Raw genomic sequence first — 18,570 nt, 5'->3', positions numbered from 1 at the left:
CATAAGGCCTACAGAAATAGACACTTTACAGTTCACCTACCCATGTATCTTATTATAAGGCCTCCAGAGGTAGACACTATACAGTTCACCTACCCATGTATCTTATCATAAGGCCTCCAGAGGTAGACACTTTACAGTTCACCTACCCACGTATCTTATTATAAAGCCTCCAGAGGTAGACACTTTACAGTTCACCTACCCATGTATCTTATTATAAGGCCTCCAGAGGTAGACACTTTACAGTTCACCTACCCATGTATCTTATTATAAGGCCTCCAGAGGTAGACACTATACAGTTCACCTACCCATGTATCTTATTATAAGGCCTCCAGAGGTAGACACTATACAGTTCACCTACCCATGTATCTTATCATAAGGCCTCCAGAGGTAGACACTTTACAGTTCACCTACCCATGTATCTTATTATAAGGCCTCCAGAGGTAGACACTTTACAGTTCACCTACCCATATATCTTATAATAAGGCCTCCAGAGGTAGACACTTTACAGTTCACCTACCCATGTATCTTATCGTAAGGCCTCCAGAGGTAGACACTTTACAGTTCACCTACCCATGTATCTTATCATTAGGCCTCTAGGGGTAAACACTTTACAGTTCACCTACCCTTGTATCTTATTATAAGGCCTCCAGAGGTGGACACTTTACAGTTCACCTACCCATGTATCTTGTTATAAGGCCTCCAGAGGTAGACACTTTACAGTTCACCTACCCTTGTATCTTGGTATAAGGCCTCCAGAGGTAGACACTTTACAGTTCACCTACCCTTGTATCTTATCATTAGGCTTCCAGAGGTAGACACTTTACAGTTCACCTACCCTTGTATCTTGTTATAAGGCCTCCAGAGGTAGACACTTTACAGTTCACCTACCCATGTATCTTATTATAAGGCCTCTAGAGGTAGACACTTTACAGTTCACCTTCCCATGTATCTTATCATTAGGAATCCAGAGGTAGACACTATACAGTTCACCTACCCATGTATCTTATCATAAGGCCTCCAGAGGTAGACACTTTACAGTTCACCTACCCATGTATCTTATTATAAAGCCTCCAGAGGTACACAATTTACAGTTCCCCTACCCATATATCTTATAATAAGGCCTCCAGAGGTAGACACTTTATAGTTCACCTACCCATGTATCTGATCGTAAGGCCTCCAGAGGTAGTCACTTTACAGTTCACCTACCCACGTATCTTATCATTAGGCCTCCAGGGGTAAACACTTTACAGTTCACCTACCCTTGTATCTGATCATAAGGCCTCCAGAGGTGGACACTTTACAGTTCACCTACCCATGTATCTTATCATAAGGCCCCAACAGTACACACTTTACAGTTCACCTAGCCACGTATCTTATCATAAGCCCTCCAGAGGTAGACACTTTACAGTTCACCTACCCATGTATCTTATCATGAGGCCTCCAGAGGTAGGCACTTTACAGTTCACCTACCAATGTATCTTACCATAAGGCCTCCAGAGATAGACAATTTACAGTTCACCTACCCATGTATCTTATCATTAGGCCTCCAGAGGTAGACACTTTACAGTTCACCTACCTTTGTATCTTATCATTAGGCCTCCAGAGGTAGACACTTTATAGTTCACCTACCCTTGTATCTTATCATTAGACCTCCTGAGGTAGACACTATACAGTTCACCTACCCATGTATCTTATCATAAAGCCTCAAGAGGTAGACACTTTACAACTGACCTACCCATGTATCTTATCATAAGACCTCCAGAGGTAGACACTTTACAGTTCACCTTCCCTTGTATCTTATTATAAGGCCTCCAGAGGTAGACACTATACAGTTCACCTACCCATGTATCTTATCATAAAGCCTCAAGAGGTAGACACTTTACAACTGACCTACCCATGTATCTTATCATAAGGCCTCCAGAGGTAGACACTTTACAGTTCACCTACCCATGTATCTTATCATAAAGCCTCCAGAGGTAGACAATTTACAGTTCCCCTACCCATATATCTTATAATAAGGCCTCCAGAGGTAGACACTTTACAGTTCACCTACCCTTGTATCTTATTATAAGGCCTCCAGAGGTAGACACTATACAGTTCACCTACCCATGTATCTTATCATAAAGCCTCAAGAGGTAGACACTTTACAACTGACCTACCCATGTATCTTATCATAAGGCCTCCAGAGGTAGACACTTTACAGTTCACCTACCCTTGTATCTTATTATAAGGCCTCCAGAGGTAGACACTATACAGTTCACCTACCCATGTATGTTATCATTAGGCCTCCAGAGGTAGACACTTTACAGTTCACCTTCCCTTGTATCTTATCATAAGGCCTCCAGAGGTGGACACTTTACAGTTCACCTACCCATGTATCTTATCATAAGGCCCCAACAGTACACACTTTACAGTTCACCTAGCCACGTATCTTATCATAAGCCCTCCAGAGGTAGACACTTTACAGTTCACCTACCCATGTATCTTATCATGAGGCCTCCAGAGGTAGACACTTTACAGTTCACCTATCCATGTATCTTATCATGAGGCCTCCAGAGGTAGACACTTTACAGTTCACCTACCCATGTATCTTACCATAAGGCCTCCAGAGGTAGACACTTTATAGTTCACCTACCCATGTATCTTATCATGAGGCCTCCAGAGGTAGACACTTTACAGTTCACCTACCCATGTATCTTACCAAAAGGCCTCCAGAGGTAGACAATTTACAGTTCACCTACCCATGTATCTTATCATGAGGCCTCCAGAGGTAGGCACTTTACAGTTCACCTACCAATGTATCTTACCATAAGGCCTCCAGAGATAGACAATTTACAGTTCACCTACCCATGTATCTTATCATTAGGCCTCCAGAGGTAGACACTTTACAGTTCACCTACCTTTGTATCTTATCATTAGGCCTCCAGAGGTAGACACTTTATAGTTCACCTACCCTTGTATCTTATCATTAGACCTCCTGAGGTAGACACTATACAGTTCACCTACCCATGTATCTTATCATAAAGCCTCAAGAGGTAGACACTTTACAACTGACCTACCCATGTATCTTATCATAAGACCTCCAGAGGTAGACACTTTACAGTTCACCTACCCTTGTATCTTATTATAAGGCCTCCAGAGGTAGACACTATACAGTTCACCTACCCATGTATCTTATCATAAAGCCTCAAGAGGTAGACACTTTACAACTGACCTACCCATGTATCTTATCATAAGGCCTCCAGAGGTAGACACTTTACAGTTCACCTACCCATGTATCTTATCATAAAGCCTCCAGAGGTAGACAATTTACAGTTCCCCTACCCATATATCTTATAATAAGGCCTCCAGAGGTAGACACTTTACAGTTCACCTACCCTTGTATCTTATTATAAGGCCTCCAGAGGTAGACACTATACAGTTCACCTACCCATGTATCTTATCATAAAGCCTCAAGAGGTAGACACTTTACAACTGACCTACCCATGTATCTTATCATAAGGCCTCCAGAGGTAGACACTTTACAGTTCACCTACCCTTGTATCTTATTATAAGGCCTCCAGAGGTAGACACTATACAGTTCACCTACCCATGTATGTTATCATTAGGCCTCCAGAGGTAGACACTTTACAGTTCACCTTCCCTTGTATCTTATCATAAGGCCTCCAGAGGTAGACACTTTACAGTTCACCTACCCATGTACATGTATCTTATCATAAGGCCTCCAGAGGTAGACACTTTACAGTTCACCTACCCTTGTATCTTGTTATAAGGCCTTCAGAGGTGAACACTTTACAGTTCATCTACCCTTGTATCTGATCATAAGGCCTCCAGAGGTGGACACTTTACAGTTCACCTACCCATATATCTTATAATAAGGCCTGCAGAGGTAGACACTATACAGTTCACCTACCCATGTATCTTATCATTAGACCTCCAGAGGTAGACACTTTACAGTTCACCTACCCATGTATCTTATCATAAAGCCTCAAGAGGTAGATACTTTACAGTTCACCTACCCTTGTATCTTATTATAAGGCCTCCATAGGTAGACACTATACAGTTCACCTACCCATGTATCTTATCATAAGGCCTACAGAGGTAGACACTTTACAGTTCACCTACCCATGTATCTTATTATAAGGCCTCCAGAGGTGACACTTTACAGTTCACCTACACTTGTATCTTTTCATAAGGCCTCCAGAGGTAGACACTTTACAGTTCATCTACCCTTGTATCTGATCATAAGGCCTCCAGAGGTGGACACTTTACAGTTCCACTACCCATATATCTTATAATAAGGCCTCCAGTGGTAGACACTATACAGTTCACCTACCCATGTATCTTATCATTAGACCTCCAGAGGTAGACACTTTACAGTTCACCTACCCATGTATCTTATCATAAAGCCTCAAGAGGTAGACACTTTACAGTTCACCTACCCATGTATCTTATCATGAGGCCTCCAGAGGTAGACACTTTACAGTTACCTACCCATGTATCTTACCATAAGGCCTCCAGAGGTAGACAATTTACAGTTCACCTACCCATGTATCTTATCATTAGGCCTCCAGAGGTAGACACTTTACAGTTCACCTACCCATGTATCTTATCATAAAGCCTCAAGAGGTAGACACTTTACAGTTCACCTACCCTTGTATCTTATTATAAGGCCTCCAGAGGTAGACACTTTACAGTTCACCTTCCCATGTATCTTATCATAAAGCCTCCAGAGGTAGACACTTTACAGTTCACCTACCCATGTATCTTATCATTACGCCTCCAGAGGTAGACACTTTACAGTTCACCTACCCATGTACATGTATCTTATTATAAGGCCTCCAGAGGTAGACACTTTACAGTTCACCTACCCTTGTATCTTGTTATAAGGCCTACAGAGGTGGACACTTTACAGTTCACCCACCCATGTATCTTATTATAAGGCCTCCAGAGGTAGACACTTTACAGTTCACCTACCCACGTATCTTTTCATAAGGCCTCCAGAGGTAGACACTTTAAAGTTCACCTACCCATGTATCTTATCATAAGGTCTCCAGAGGTAGACACTATACAGTTCACCTACCCATGTATCTTATCATAAAGCCTCAAGTGGTAGACACTTTACAACTGACCTACCTATGTATCTTATCATAAGGCCTCCAGAGGTAGACACTTTACAGTTCACCTACCCATGTATCTTATCATTAGGCCTCCAGAGGTAGACACTTTACGGTTCACCTACCTTTGTATCTTATCATTAGGCCTCCAGAGGTAGCCACTTTATAGTTCACCTACCCATGTATCTTATCATAAGGCCTCAAGAGGTAGAAACTTTACAGTTCACCTACCCTTGTATCTTATTATAAGGCCTCCAGAGGTAGACACTTTACAGTTCACCTTCCCATGTATCTTATCATAAAGCCTCCAGAGGTAGACACTTTACAGTTCACCTACCCATGTATCTTATCATTAGGCCTCCAGAGGTAGACACTTTACAGTTCACCTACCCATGTACATGTATCTTATCATAAGGCCTCCAGAGGTAGACACTTTACAGTTCACCTACCCTTGTAATTTGTTATAAGGCCTACAGAGGTGGACACTTTACAGTTCACCCACCAATGTATCTTATTATAAGGCATCGAGAGGTAGACACTTTACAGTTCACCTACCCTTGTATCTTTTCATAAGGCCTCCAGAGGTAGACACTTTATAGTTCACCTACCCATGTATCTTATCATAAGGTCTCCAGAGGTAGACACTATACAGTTCACCTACCCATGTATCTTATCATAAAGCCTCAAGTGGTAGACACTTTACAACTGACCTACCCATGTATCTTATCATAAGGCCTCCAGAGGTAGACAATTTACAGTTCACCTACCCATGTATCTTATCATTAGGCCTCCAGAGGTAGACACTTTACAGTTCACCTACCCTTGTATCTTTTCATAAGGCCTCCAGAGGTAGACACTTTATAGTTCACCTACCCATGTATCTTATCATAAGGTCTCCAGAGGTAGACACTTTACAGTTCACCTACCCATGTATCTTATCATAAAGCCTCAAGTGGTAGACACTTTACAACTGACCTACCTATGTATCTTATCATAAGGCCTCCAGAGGTAGACAATTTACAGTTCACCTACCCATGTATCTTATCATTAGGCCTCCAGAGGTAGACACTTTACAGTTCACCTACCTTTGTATCGTATCATTAGGCCTCCAGAGGTAGCCACTTTATAGTTCACCTACCGTTGTATCTTATCATTAGACCTCCAGAGGTAGACACTTTACAGTTCACCTACCCATGTATCTTATCATAAGACCTCCAGAGGTAGACACTATACAGTTCACCTACCCATGTATCTTATCATAAAGCCTCAAATTGTAGACACTTTACAACTGACCTACCCATGTATCTTATTATAAGGCCTCCAGAGGTAGACACTTTACAGTTCACCTACCCTTGTATCTTATTATAAGGCCTCCAGAGGTAGACACTATACAGTTCACCTACCCATGTATGTTATCATTAGGCCTCCAGAGGTAGACACTTTACAGTTCACCTTCCCTTGTATCTTGTCATAAGGCCTCCAGAGGTAGACATTTTACAGTTCACCTACCCATATACATGTATCTTATCATAAGTCCTTCAGAGGTAGACACTTTACAGTTCACCTACCCTTGTATCTTGTTATAAGGCCTACAGAGGTGGACACTTTACAGTTCACCCACCCATGTATGTTATTATAAGGCCTCCAGAGGTAGACACTTTACAGTTCACCTACCCTTGTATCTTTTCATAAGGCCTCCAGAGGTAGACACTTTATAGTTCACCTACCCATGTATCTTATCATAAGGTCTCCAGAGGTAAACACTTTACAGTTCACCTTCCCATGTATCTTATCACAAGGCCTCCAGAGGTAGACACTTTACTGTTCACCTACCCATGTATCTTATCATTAGGTTAGGCCTCTAGACCTTTCTTTAGAGGCATTTCGGATCTGTTCTGTTTGAAAAGGCAACGTTTAGACAATCACTCAAATATTTATCGAATGATTAATTTAGAATCGCATAATTCTGCGTTACCGCACGCGCACTGACACCCATGACTGACACCAGATTTGTTTCTTGCAGAGATTCACTTTTAATTCATGAAAGAAGTTTTATGAAAGTGCTAAAAATTTCTCCCAGGTACAGATATCATATATCGGTTGCCTTCTATGTCCTGAAAGGTCACATACCAACAAGAACGAATCAGATATTTAACGTTGTGATGGATGAGGGGGTGAAGTCAAACGTTACGAATATTTATCGTCTGAACTTCCGGTAATTACGACTGGCACTGAAATGTCACTTTGAATCAGTGAATTATTTATCGTCTGAACTTCCGGTAATTACGGCTGGCACTGAAACGCACTTTGAATCAGTGAATTCTACTTCTGCGATTATTCTTTACCTAGACTTACAAACGTTACTATGCCCATACATGTATTAATGTTTGTTAACGATCGCATATACGGGAAAACGGGAAACGCATTGTTTGTCACTATTCAAAGTTGAACGGTCGCCATTTTGTGAGGAAGGAAATTTGATTGTCAGTATTGGAATGTTATGTTAATTTCCACCATTCTTTCATCTTAAGAGCTCTCTATAAGCGAAATCATTCTAAACGCAATGTTAAATCCCTCATATCAACAGGCCTCTAGATGGACGTATTTTATGATTTACCATTCTATATGTCTTATCTTAAAACATCCAGATGTACACAAGGTATAGTTCACCGCGAAAGTTTTCTTATTCAGTTGATTTGAATGGACACTTGTACAGTCACCCTACCTGTGTTCATATCGACATGAATTAAGAACCCCAGGCAAGTTACGGCTGGTCCAACATGACGCTTCCTCCTCAATTTCTGTGAAAGAGAAAAATGATAAACTAAAACTAAGGACATAACATCTGATAATTATGTATACATGTGTGCTCGAGTTATGACCATTTGTAAATCAAAGTATTCTTGTTAATAGTACTGTAGTACTGTCGATGTCAATTTATTTTCAGGAATCAACGTGTCACTCATGATCAAGGTGACACATGGCTGGGTTGGTTGGTTGGTTGGTTTGTTGTTTAACACCGCACTCAGCAATATTCCAGCTATATGACGCCGGTCTGTAAATAATCGAGTCTGGACAAGACGACCCAGTGATTAATGTCATGAGCATCCATCCACGCAATTGGGATCGATGACATGCATCAACCAAGTCAGCGAGCCTGACCTCCCGATCCCGTAAGTCGCCTTTTTCGACAGGCATAGTCGCTTTTTACGGCAAGTATGGGTTGCTGAAGACCCATTCTACCCCGGAATCTTCACGGGTCGTGACACATGGCCTAAGTGTTAAAAGAAACTGCTCAAAGAAAACTGGAAATGCGTATACCTGTTTTGTTGTCGCAGTAGGTTGTGTACACAAGGAATAGTTTCTGCATTACATCAATTTCTGTACAGCCCGCTGAAGGGAGTTGGCATTCCGCCGCGATGGTCAGTGTCTGATCGCTGCAGAGAGAACATGATTTATTACAAGTGCTTCTGCCTAATATTCAAATGTTGTGTTTTCTATTTTAAAGGTAGCATAATGTCAATTTAATCGACTTGATGATTTAGGTTGTTTGTTTGTTGTTTTACGCCGAACACAGCAATATTCCAGCTATGTGACGGTGGTCTATAAATAATCGAGTCTGGACCAGATAATCCAGTGATTGACTTCATGAGCATCGATCCACGCAATTGGGATCGATGACATGCATCAACCAAGTCAGCGAGCCTGACCACCCGATCCCGTTAGTCGCCTTTTGCGACAAGCATGGGTTGCTGAAGACCTATTCTAACCCGGATCTTCACAAACTGTTCTTACTAACTGTTGTATCAGTCACAGCAAAGCTATGATTAGAAAATGAGAAGTCATATTTACAAAATGACTTATCACCTCACAAAACATCTACTATATAAGCATAACGATCGAACTATCAATATATTACCACTGTTCATGTCCACTTCCAAGTCTTTCAAAAGAAGACATCAATAACACTTTAGACTTTTGGATAGTTGATAGATTATTGAAATAAAGCTGATATCCTTGTTGGAAGTGAGGTATGTGACTCAACAACTCTCCAGCAATCTACTTGGTCCCGGAACCTGTGTAGATCCGGGTAGCATAGGTCTTCAGCAACCCATGATTGAAGTAAAAGGGGACTATGCTTGTCGTTGGAGGCGACTAACGAGATCGGGTGGTCAGGCTCGCAGACTTGGTTGATGCATGTCATCATATCAAAATTGCGTGCAGCGATACTCATGATGTCAATCACTGAATTGCCTGGTCCAGATTGAGTATTTACAGACCGCCGTCATATTGCTGGAGTTCGGCGGCTATAAACAAACAAACAAACTTGGCTCCGGGAGGATTTCATTGATAGGTAATGAAATAAGGTTAAAGATTACCCAGGATTGTGGTCACCTTTTCTGAAGGTCCAGTCCTTCAGTCTGGTGCTGGAGCACCGGATTGAGTAGCTGAACAATTCTTTGTTTTCACAGATGTTGTAAACGAATTGTGATACTAACCTGCAGTCAAGGCTCAGTTTGCCATCTATGATTAGATCCGCCATAGTTGGCCCTCCCATGATCATGATGATTGGTGCATACACGTTATCACATGTAGTGCTTGGACAACCAAAATCTGAATCTGGGTCACTCTCTCTCCTTGTAGGCCACTCAAGACCGTACACTGGAAAATCAACACAGACAAGGATAAACTCTTTAACGAGCTGTGACAGATATTGTCTGTACATAATTTTGACGATGCATTTATGAATGTGATATATTCTTCAACAAGATAATATGTCAGTTATAGTTTTTACCAATACGCTGATGATACGCTTAAATGTGTGATATGGTATGTATCTCAAATGTTTGGTCATGGCAGGATGCCTAAACACAAGGCAGTTGGCATGCTGATTCATATCCTAGCATCAAGGAAAAGGGGATAATTGAGCAGCAAAGCTGTAGTTTAGTGGATTCAAATAACAGTGTCTTCATAAATATTATACATGCTGCCAGACGTTTCGATACAAGCCTACTACAAGACATCAAATTTCACGATAAGATCATCTGACATATAAATGTCAACAAGCGTCAATTTTAACAAAGTGGTCGCTGTGATGCAATCTTTGCATGAGAAAAACGCCGCTTTGATAAGTTTTCTGTTATATTTCTGTTATTTCGAGATTAATCAAGAAAGAGACTTTCACGTAACCTTAAAAAAAAGGGATTAAATATAAGGACGAATAGGGGATTCGAATAAATGCCAATTGGTTTCTGACATGAGTAAGGTCTGAAACCCTGTGCAACGTTTTGCGGCTCTTCAGTTTTTGTTTGTTTGTTGTTTACCGCCACACTCAACAATATTCCAGCTATATGGTGGCGGTCTGTAAATAGTCGAGTCTGGACCAGACAATCCAGTGATTGACATCATGAGCATCGATCCACCTAATTGGGATACGATGACATGCATCAACCAAGTCAGCGAGCCTGACCACCCGATTCCGTTAGTCGCCTCTTACGACAAGCACAGTCACCTTTTACGGCAAGCATGGGTTGCTGAAGACGTATTCTACCCCGAATCTTCACGGGTCGGCTCTTCAGTCTAGAATATACATGTACATATCAAAATGTGCAACAATATGCTTACCAGATGAGAGGAGAACAATCGCAACACATCCTGACACAAACTTCATCCTGACAACGATTTACTCTATGTGCTTGATGTCACAGAGTGTCCGGTGGGTTTAAAGGCCCTATGCTGGTAAAAGAAAAAAATTACGTGTCATTTCCAAGAGAAATCATCCTGTTACTTCATCGAAAGGCCATACCAATTATCTGGGCCTCATTGAGTTAATACCCTAAACGCCTATAGTTATCCTATTTTCCTGTATTTATACTGTTTACAAGTAAATTTGATGGGCGTGAGAGAGTGAATATAATTTCACTCAGCTTTTAGCTATATTCCAGCAATATCACGGCGGAGGACACCAGAAATGGGTTTCGCATATTGTACCAATGTCAGGAATAGCATCCGGGTCATCGGCGTGACGAGTGAACGCTACAACAAAATTTGAACGAATATTTAACAGTCATTTAACTCAAATACATAATAGTCTGTGTACATTAACATCTAACCGACCAGATCCAAAATCACTCATGGAAATTCCTCATATTTCCGTTAGCACAATCGGCATAGGAATTCCTGTGGGCGGATTATGCACTTTTAGGAAACAATTATGCAAAGCTAGTCGCCAAAGTAGGCACCTGTGTTAATGTTCAGATTTGCTTCATGTCTGAAATCTCAGGCTGAAAGTGGCATGGGGCAATTGCCAGCTAACAAGTCAGTATTGTGTACCACCATTAGAAGTAATACAAGCTTGACAACGACGCCTTCTTGATGGCAGAGGATAGTGAGGAAGTCTTGTGGGGTGTCATTCCAGATCTGGACCAAGGCCCGTCGAAGCTCAACAAACGTAACCAGTTAGTTTGGGAGTCGGTATAAACGATGTTTTACACTTCCTCAAAAACAATTCACAATTGGGCGTGGGGATGTTATGTTGTCCAACGAGGTCTGTTGTGAGGGCGTACACTGTCCTGCTGTAAAGTGATGTGTAGTCCTTGTGTCTGAGGGTACAGGGATAACGCGAGCTGTCAACGCTGCAGTCTAAAACCGGTTTCTCAAGGGGACCAGACGGAAAGATTATCTTGCTTGCCATGCCGTCGCATGGCAGGAGTACTGGTGGTCGGCGTTGCAGCTGTGTAAATGTCAGAAGCTACCGGTAGGGCAGGACATGCTTAACCTTTTCGCGAACACCTAGTGTCATCACTGATTTTCAAAGGTCCATTTATATAACTTTCACAGCTTTAAACTTTGCCCTTTGCGCCAAATGGAATCTGTTTCGGTGAATAATCTAGACTGGCTATTCTCTTGCATTACCAATTTGTATTTACTTGAACTGGTTCGATGTCCTTTTGGTGGACTGAAGTCCAAGAGTTTAACCATAAGCTTTAGATTATGTATCTACGCTGAGTCAACTACAGAAGAAATGCTTAGGCCGAGACATTAAAATGTCTCCTACTGTTTCAAAACGAATACCTTAATATCTGACCCGTGAAGATTCCGGGGTAGAATAGGTCTTCAGCAACCCATGCTTGCCGTAAAAGGTGACTATGTTTGTCGTAAAAAGCGACTAACGGGATCGGGTGGTCAGGCTCGCTGACTTGGTTGATGCATGTCATCGTATCCCAATTGCGGGGATGGATGCTCATGATATTAATCACTGGATTGTATGGTCCAGACTCGATTATTTACAGACAACCGTCATATAGCTGGAACATGTTATGTCTGGAAAGACCTGGAGGCACGTATAATTAAAATTATATGAATAATAAAAAGTCATATTAATTATAAACAGTCATGGACCCGTGAAGATTCGGGGTATAGAAAAAGCCTACAGCAACCCAAGCTTGTCGAAAGAGGCGACAGTGCTTGTCGTAAGAGGCGACACACGGGATCGCTGATTTGGTTAATGCATGCCACCGTGTCCTAACTGCGTAGATCGATGCTCATGATGTTAATCATTGGATTGGCTGGACCAGACTCCATTATATCCGCCATACAACTGGAATATTGCTCGGTGCGGCGTCAAACAAACTAATACACAAACGGGCTAATGGGTAATCATGACAAATGTTTATGACTATGTGTAAAGATTCAGAGTGACACAACACTTTCCACTATTCTGGGCGTTTATGGTGTTAACTCATTGAGGGCCAGACAATTGGTGATAACCTTCGCATGAAGTGGGTGGATAATTGCTCTTGTAATTGAAGCATCATTATAATGTCTTTACTTATATATGAGCACCGGATGCTCTGTGACATCTTGCACATCGAGTAAATCGTTGTGTCAGATGTGTTGCGATTGTTCTCTCATCTGTTAAGCATTATATTGTAGCACACATTATATGTCAGGGTATAAAACTCCCAAAAATGTCAGCCAGACCACAGGACTGGCTAGCTGAAATACTTGCCAGCCCTGACCAAAACCTGCCTGCCCACTATAATCATATGTTTCTCGGGATAAGCTAACGGGGTTTCTTTTTGGTTACATTTTATCATTCATCTTTACATGTGAATTAATGCTTATCATCGGGATATATTTAGAATATTGTCACATATGAAATATAACCCGACCGTCGGGCAGGGGGATTTGAAAATCTAGCAGCCCGAGTTGAAATCAACCCGTCTCAGACGGTCGGGCAGGCAGGTATTTCGAACACTGTATATGTACATGTATATTCCAGACTGCCGAGCCACAAAACGTTGCATAGAGTTGCAGACCTTACTCATATCAGTACCCATTTGTCATTGCTTTGAATCCCCTATTCGTCCTAATGGTAAATCCTTTGTCTTCCACGTTACGTGAAAGTCTCCTTCTCAATTAATCTTGACATAACAGAAGATACGGGGTAGAATAGGTCTTCAGCAACCCATGCTTGACCTAAAAGGCAATTATGCGTGTCGTAAGAGGCTAGGCGACCAACAGGATCGGATGGTCAGACTCGCTGACTTAGTTGATGCATGTCATCTATCCCAATTGTGTTGATCGATGTTCATGATTTAAATTACTGGGTTGTCTGGTCAAGACATGATTATTAACAGACCACCGTCATAAAGCTGTAATATTGCTGAGTGCGGCGTTAAACAATAAACCACCCAACCAACTGTTCCCCTGCCCATGTATCTTATCATTAGGCATCTAGAGGTACACACTGTAAGTTCACCTACCCATGTATCTTATCATTACATTAGTCTGCCATCATGTAGCTGAAATATTACAGAGTGTGGCGTTAAACAACAAACAACCAATCAACAATCAGCATGCCGCTTCGTGTTGAGGCATCCTGCTATGACAAAACCTTTTAGATACATACGATGTCACATACGATGTCACATACGATGCAGCATCAACGTATTGGTAAAGACTATTGCGGTCATAATACCTCACATATATACTGAACCAAATTAAAAACTTCACAATCCCAAATTAAAAACTTCACAATCCTAAAATTTTTACATTTTGACCAGTTATCATTGTGGGCCCTTATTGTGTATTTAAGCAGTAATGGCCAGTATTGTCTTCAGATAACACCCGTTTTTGTGCAGGTGAATCGATCAAAATCATGTGCAGAGCACTACAGTGGCAAAAGTGTTTTTTCACGTGCGACTGGTCACGTGGCCATAATACCGCACGTGTTTTCAGCCATACTTGTTAGCAGTCATTAACAAAAAATGAAAAACACAAGAAAACAAAAGTCTTTACGGCCATTTGTCATGCTACGCCTTTCAAATGTGCAACGTGAACGTCCGTAGCTGAAGTTGCAAGGACGATGGGTTGTAGTCGACGGACTGTTTATGATTTACAGACGCGTCTACAGCAAACGGGTACCAACACTGACCGCCCTCGGCCAGGTCGACCACGTGTGACGTCACATGCGGAGGATCGTCAGATTGTCTTACGTCACCTCCGTAACCGATTTCTGACGGCTACATCAACCAGAAATGAACTGTTTAGGGGTAGACTGAAAGCGCAAACTGTTCGAAACCGTCTGAGAACTGCTCACAATCAAGCACGACGGCCATACTGCGGGCCGATTCTGACTCAATTACACAGACGTCAACGTCAATTGTGGGCACAGCGACACTTACGATGGACCCAGAGGAAGTGGAATCAAGTCGTCTTCAGTGATGAATCCCAATTTAATCTTCGATTTGCTGATGGTAGGGCGAGGGTATGGAGGCGCCGTCATGAGCGTTACGCCCAATGTTGTGTACAGGAGGTTGATAGATTTCGAGGCGGAAGTGTCATGGTGTGGGGTGCTTTCTGTGGCAATGCACGTTCCAGGTTTCTTGTCATCCGTGGCAACCTCAACGCTACTGCTTACCGCGACCAGGTACTAGCACCAGAACTTCTGCCTTTTATGGCAGCACATGGACCCGGTTTGATCTTCCAACACGACAATGCCAGACCCCACACAGCAATTTTGACAAGGAATTTCCTTCAGAATGCGGGAGTCAACGTCATGGACTGGCCGTCAAGGTCTCCCGACCTCAATCTCATCGAACACGCCTGGGATGCTCTTGGCAGAAGTCTGCGCACTCTCCAGAACCAACCACATAATTTGCAAGATCTTGGCACCATTTTGCAGCAACAATGGCGTCGTCTTCCCAATCATGTGTTCACAAGCATCACAAGGTCCATGCGGAGGCGTTGTGTGGCAGTTGTCAACGCACATGGTGGCCATACACGCTACTGAACTTGTGTGCCATCAGATTCTCATGCTTGGGACTTATGATTTAAACTGTTGATGTTATTACCGAATACCGTAGGTGCTTGGAACAAATTATGGTTACCACCGTTATTTAAAATCCTTCTTTGGACATTTGTGATTAAAAATACCTTCTCTGATACATTTGTCCGTTGTATATCATATATGGGATTACTTTTAAAAATGTGAAGTTTTTAATTTGACTCAGTATATCTAAAAAAATTCATAAATGCATCGTCAAAGTTTTGTAAAGACCATACCTGCTATAGTTCGTTGAAGCGTTTATCCTTGTTTGTGATGATTTCCCAGTGTGCGGTCTTGAGTGGCTTACAAGGAGAGAGAGTGGACCAGAATCAGCTCTTGGTTCCCCTTTTACTTCATGTGATAACGTATATGCACCAATCATCAGGATCCTGCGAGGACGAACATATGAGAACCTTATCGATGATGACAAACTGAGCTTTTACTGCAGGTGAGTATCACAATTCGTTTACAACATCTGTGAAAACAAAGAATTGTTCAGCTACTCATTTCAGAGAAAGTAATAATCTACCTCTGACAAAAATGCCGTGCTCCATCACCAGATGTTAAATGAGCTGTTTAACGCCGCTGACTTGGTTGATGTCTGTCATCGTATCCCATTCGCGTGGAACGATGCTCATGATATCAATCACTGGATTGTCTGTTCCAGACTCTATTATTTACATACCGCTGTCATATAGATGGAATATTGGATTCAAAGCTTTATAATTTACGTCGTTTTGAAGAAGATCAGCTGATTTTGTTGATGAATCCGACTGGTTGGCTACCATTAATAGCCAATACATGCTGATCTGTGTTGGCACCTGCGTGAAACATATACCCTAGGTTTTTGTTTGTTGTTTATAATTAACGCCACACTCGGTAATATTCCAGCTACATGATGGCGGTCTGCAAATAATCGAGTCCGGACAAGACAACCCCATGATTGACATCATGAGCATCGATCTATACACAATTAAGAAACGATGACATGCATCAACCAAGTCAGCGAGTCTGACCACCCGATGCCGTTAGTCGCCTATTGCGATAAGCATAGTTTGGCGCAGAACGTTTCAGCCACTCATTAATATGTTCTATCATTCTGAATATACATTGATTGATTGAAGACGACAAATGTCGCCTCATACAGGCCAGCCATAACATTCACTTCCATGAATACTTATTGAGTAGGTCCACCCATGGCACCTGAGGGTCATAGGTGGCCCAGTTTTCTGTGACACCGCAATAACTGTGCAGAACTGTGAACCTAAAGACCAGAAATCGATGATCATAGGTTCGAATCCCAAATTGGCCCGATTTATCTTTTTAGGGTTCTTAGCACCATTCCCGTGATCGTGTGCTTCAACAAGGTGGTAAGCATCAATGACCTGCATCTTTTCGGGGTTTCTTCCAACATCAAGTTGACAGTTTTAGAGCGGCCTCAAACGAAACTCACACGATTGGCACACTGTTGATGCAAACGTACACAATACACACATTTATACCCTGTGACGTTGTTATGAGTATTGCTAAACATGAATCAAATCGCAACATTAATGCAAGGTATTATCTGGTGACAATATATTTTTGTTTCTGCCTTCAGGGGAGTCTTTGCCGAACTTGCCTTCATCCTTGTCTTTAGCGAGTGTGTTTACCAAAGAGTGAGCAATCTTGACAGAATGCACTGAAACTACTGGCGCCCTCTTACGGCAGTTGGTGTTGGATTTGTTACCTTAGACGTATCCATGCATTTGACAGGAAAAGAACTGAACCAAACTATCATGTATGGTTTCTTTGTACAGATATTAGTCTCCATTTAGACCATATTAATTTTATTCGAGTAAACAAATCATATTGCCATTTCTCTTTTCTGAGTTGATTGATCATAAATATATAGTATCTGATCCATCCTTTTGAATACACACTGGACTCGCGGATACTTGAGGTATTGTTGTGAACTAAGTTTACTGTCGTAATCAATTTATTCACACTTTTTACTGAGTGTTATGTGAAATGACACATTTTATCCTTAGTGCTGTTTGTGAAATGTTATTTTGAAACTTCGTGGTAGGGTAAGATTGTTTAATATGTCTTGGCCAACTTTGCATAGACATCAGTCCAGCCATGGACTAGTGCCTTTGCTTTGTAACATTATTGTGTATCCTTTTATTCAACTTCCATGGCGACAAACTGGACTCAAATACGGAAAGGGTTTGTTTCTGGAGGATAACTTAAATATCTCTGGAAGAGGTGACTTTTGGTGTTTAAGAATGTTTTGGGATTTGTTATTTGACAATGCTATTTTCCGCTGGCGTTTGTTTCGGTAGATTATAAAGACTAATTGTTGTTTGATGTTGACATGTTGCATTACAACAACTAGCCCCAAGAAGAGAAACTGCAACATACAATTTATCAGGCAATTCCCCCGACAACACACAGCATTTAAGTTTGAAATGAAGTCAAATAGAGCAATTTGCTACATATTTCCCAATTTCCGTTAAATGACAATCCGTTTTATTCAAAATAATTGCAAGCATACGTTTGTACGTTGAGACCAATAACCTCAATGACTAATGCCATACCCATTATCTGAAAAACTGACAAACATGTACAAGTTATATGTTGACCGGCCGCAGCCGCATGGCAGAGCACTGCTGTGCAGCGTCAGGCAACTAACAAACACGTACTTTGTGTGCGAGTTGTGTAAGTGGCGGGTGCTGCTGTGCAGCGTCAGGCAACTAACAAACACGTACTTTGTGTGCGAGTTGTGTAAGTGGCGGGTGCTGCTGTGCAGCGTCAGGCAACTAACAAACTCGTACTTTGTGTGCGAGTTGTGTAAGTGGCGGGTGCTGCTGTGCAGCGTCAGGCAACTAACAAACTCGTACTTTGTGTGCGAGTTGTGTAAGTGGCAGGGTACTGCTGTGCAGCGTCAGGCAACTAACAAACACGTTCTTTGTGTGCGAGTTGTGTAAGTGGCGGGTGCAGCCAGGGGGCAGGACGTACTTGTCATCCCAAATTTCCAGTGATCTATTCATATAATTTTAACTGTTATTTTAGCTTTTACTACGGATGGAATCTGTTTCAGGGATATAATCGAGACTGTTTATTCTCTGGCGGTGACGT

General features: G+C 41.9%; 1 protein-coding gene across 3 annotated transcripts in view; it reads right to left on the bottom strand.

Annotated features, from left to right (window-relative positions):
- LOC124138082 overlaps positions 1-11,856 on the bottom strand; it is a 42,713-nt gene extending 30,857 nt beyond the window's left edge. Inside the window, exons 1-5 of one of the 3 annotated variants that reach the window (XM_046504601.2) lie at positions 11,360-11,856; positions 10,743-10,853; positions 9,617-9,779; positions 8,439-8,554; positions 7,843-7,918 (exon numbers count right to left, since the gene is read on the bottom strand). In XM_046504601.2, the coding sequence (XP_046360557.1) occupies positions 7,843-7,918; positions 8,439-8,554; positions 9,617-9,779; positions 10,743-10,788 (401 nt within the window). In that variant the 5' untranslated portion in view covers positions 10,789-10,853; positions 11,360-11,856. Of the gene's footprint in view, positions 1-7,842; positions 7,919-8,438; positions 8,555-9,616; positions 9,780-10,742; positions 10,854-11,359 lie in introns of those variants that run through there. The other 2 variants (XM_048393281.1, XM_048393280.1) reach the window with 2 other exon arrangements.
- Between the last annotated feature and the right edge of the window lie 6,714 nt (positions 11,857-18,570).

The sequence above is a fragment of the Haliotis rufescens genome, unplaced genomic scaffold (genome assembly GCF_023055435.1).
Source record: "Haliotis rufescens isolate VD_foot unplaced genomic scaffold, xgHalRufe1.0.p SCAF_12, whole genome shotgun sequence".
Taxonomy (NCBI): domain Eukaryota; kingdom Metazoa; phylum Mollusca; class Gastropoda; order Lepetellida; family Haliotidae; genus Haliotis; species Haliotis rufescens.
The sequence above is the reverse complement of the archived record's forward strand: the minus strand, read 5'-3'. Positions and strand labels throughout refer to the sequence as shown.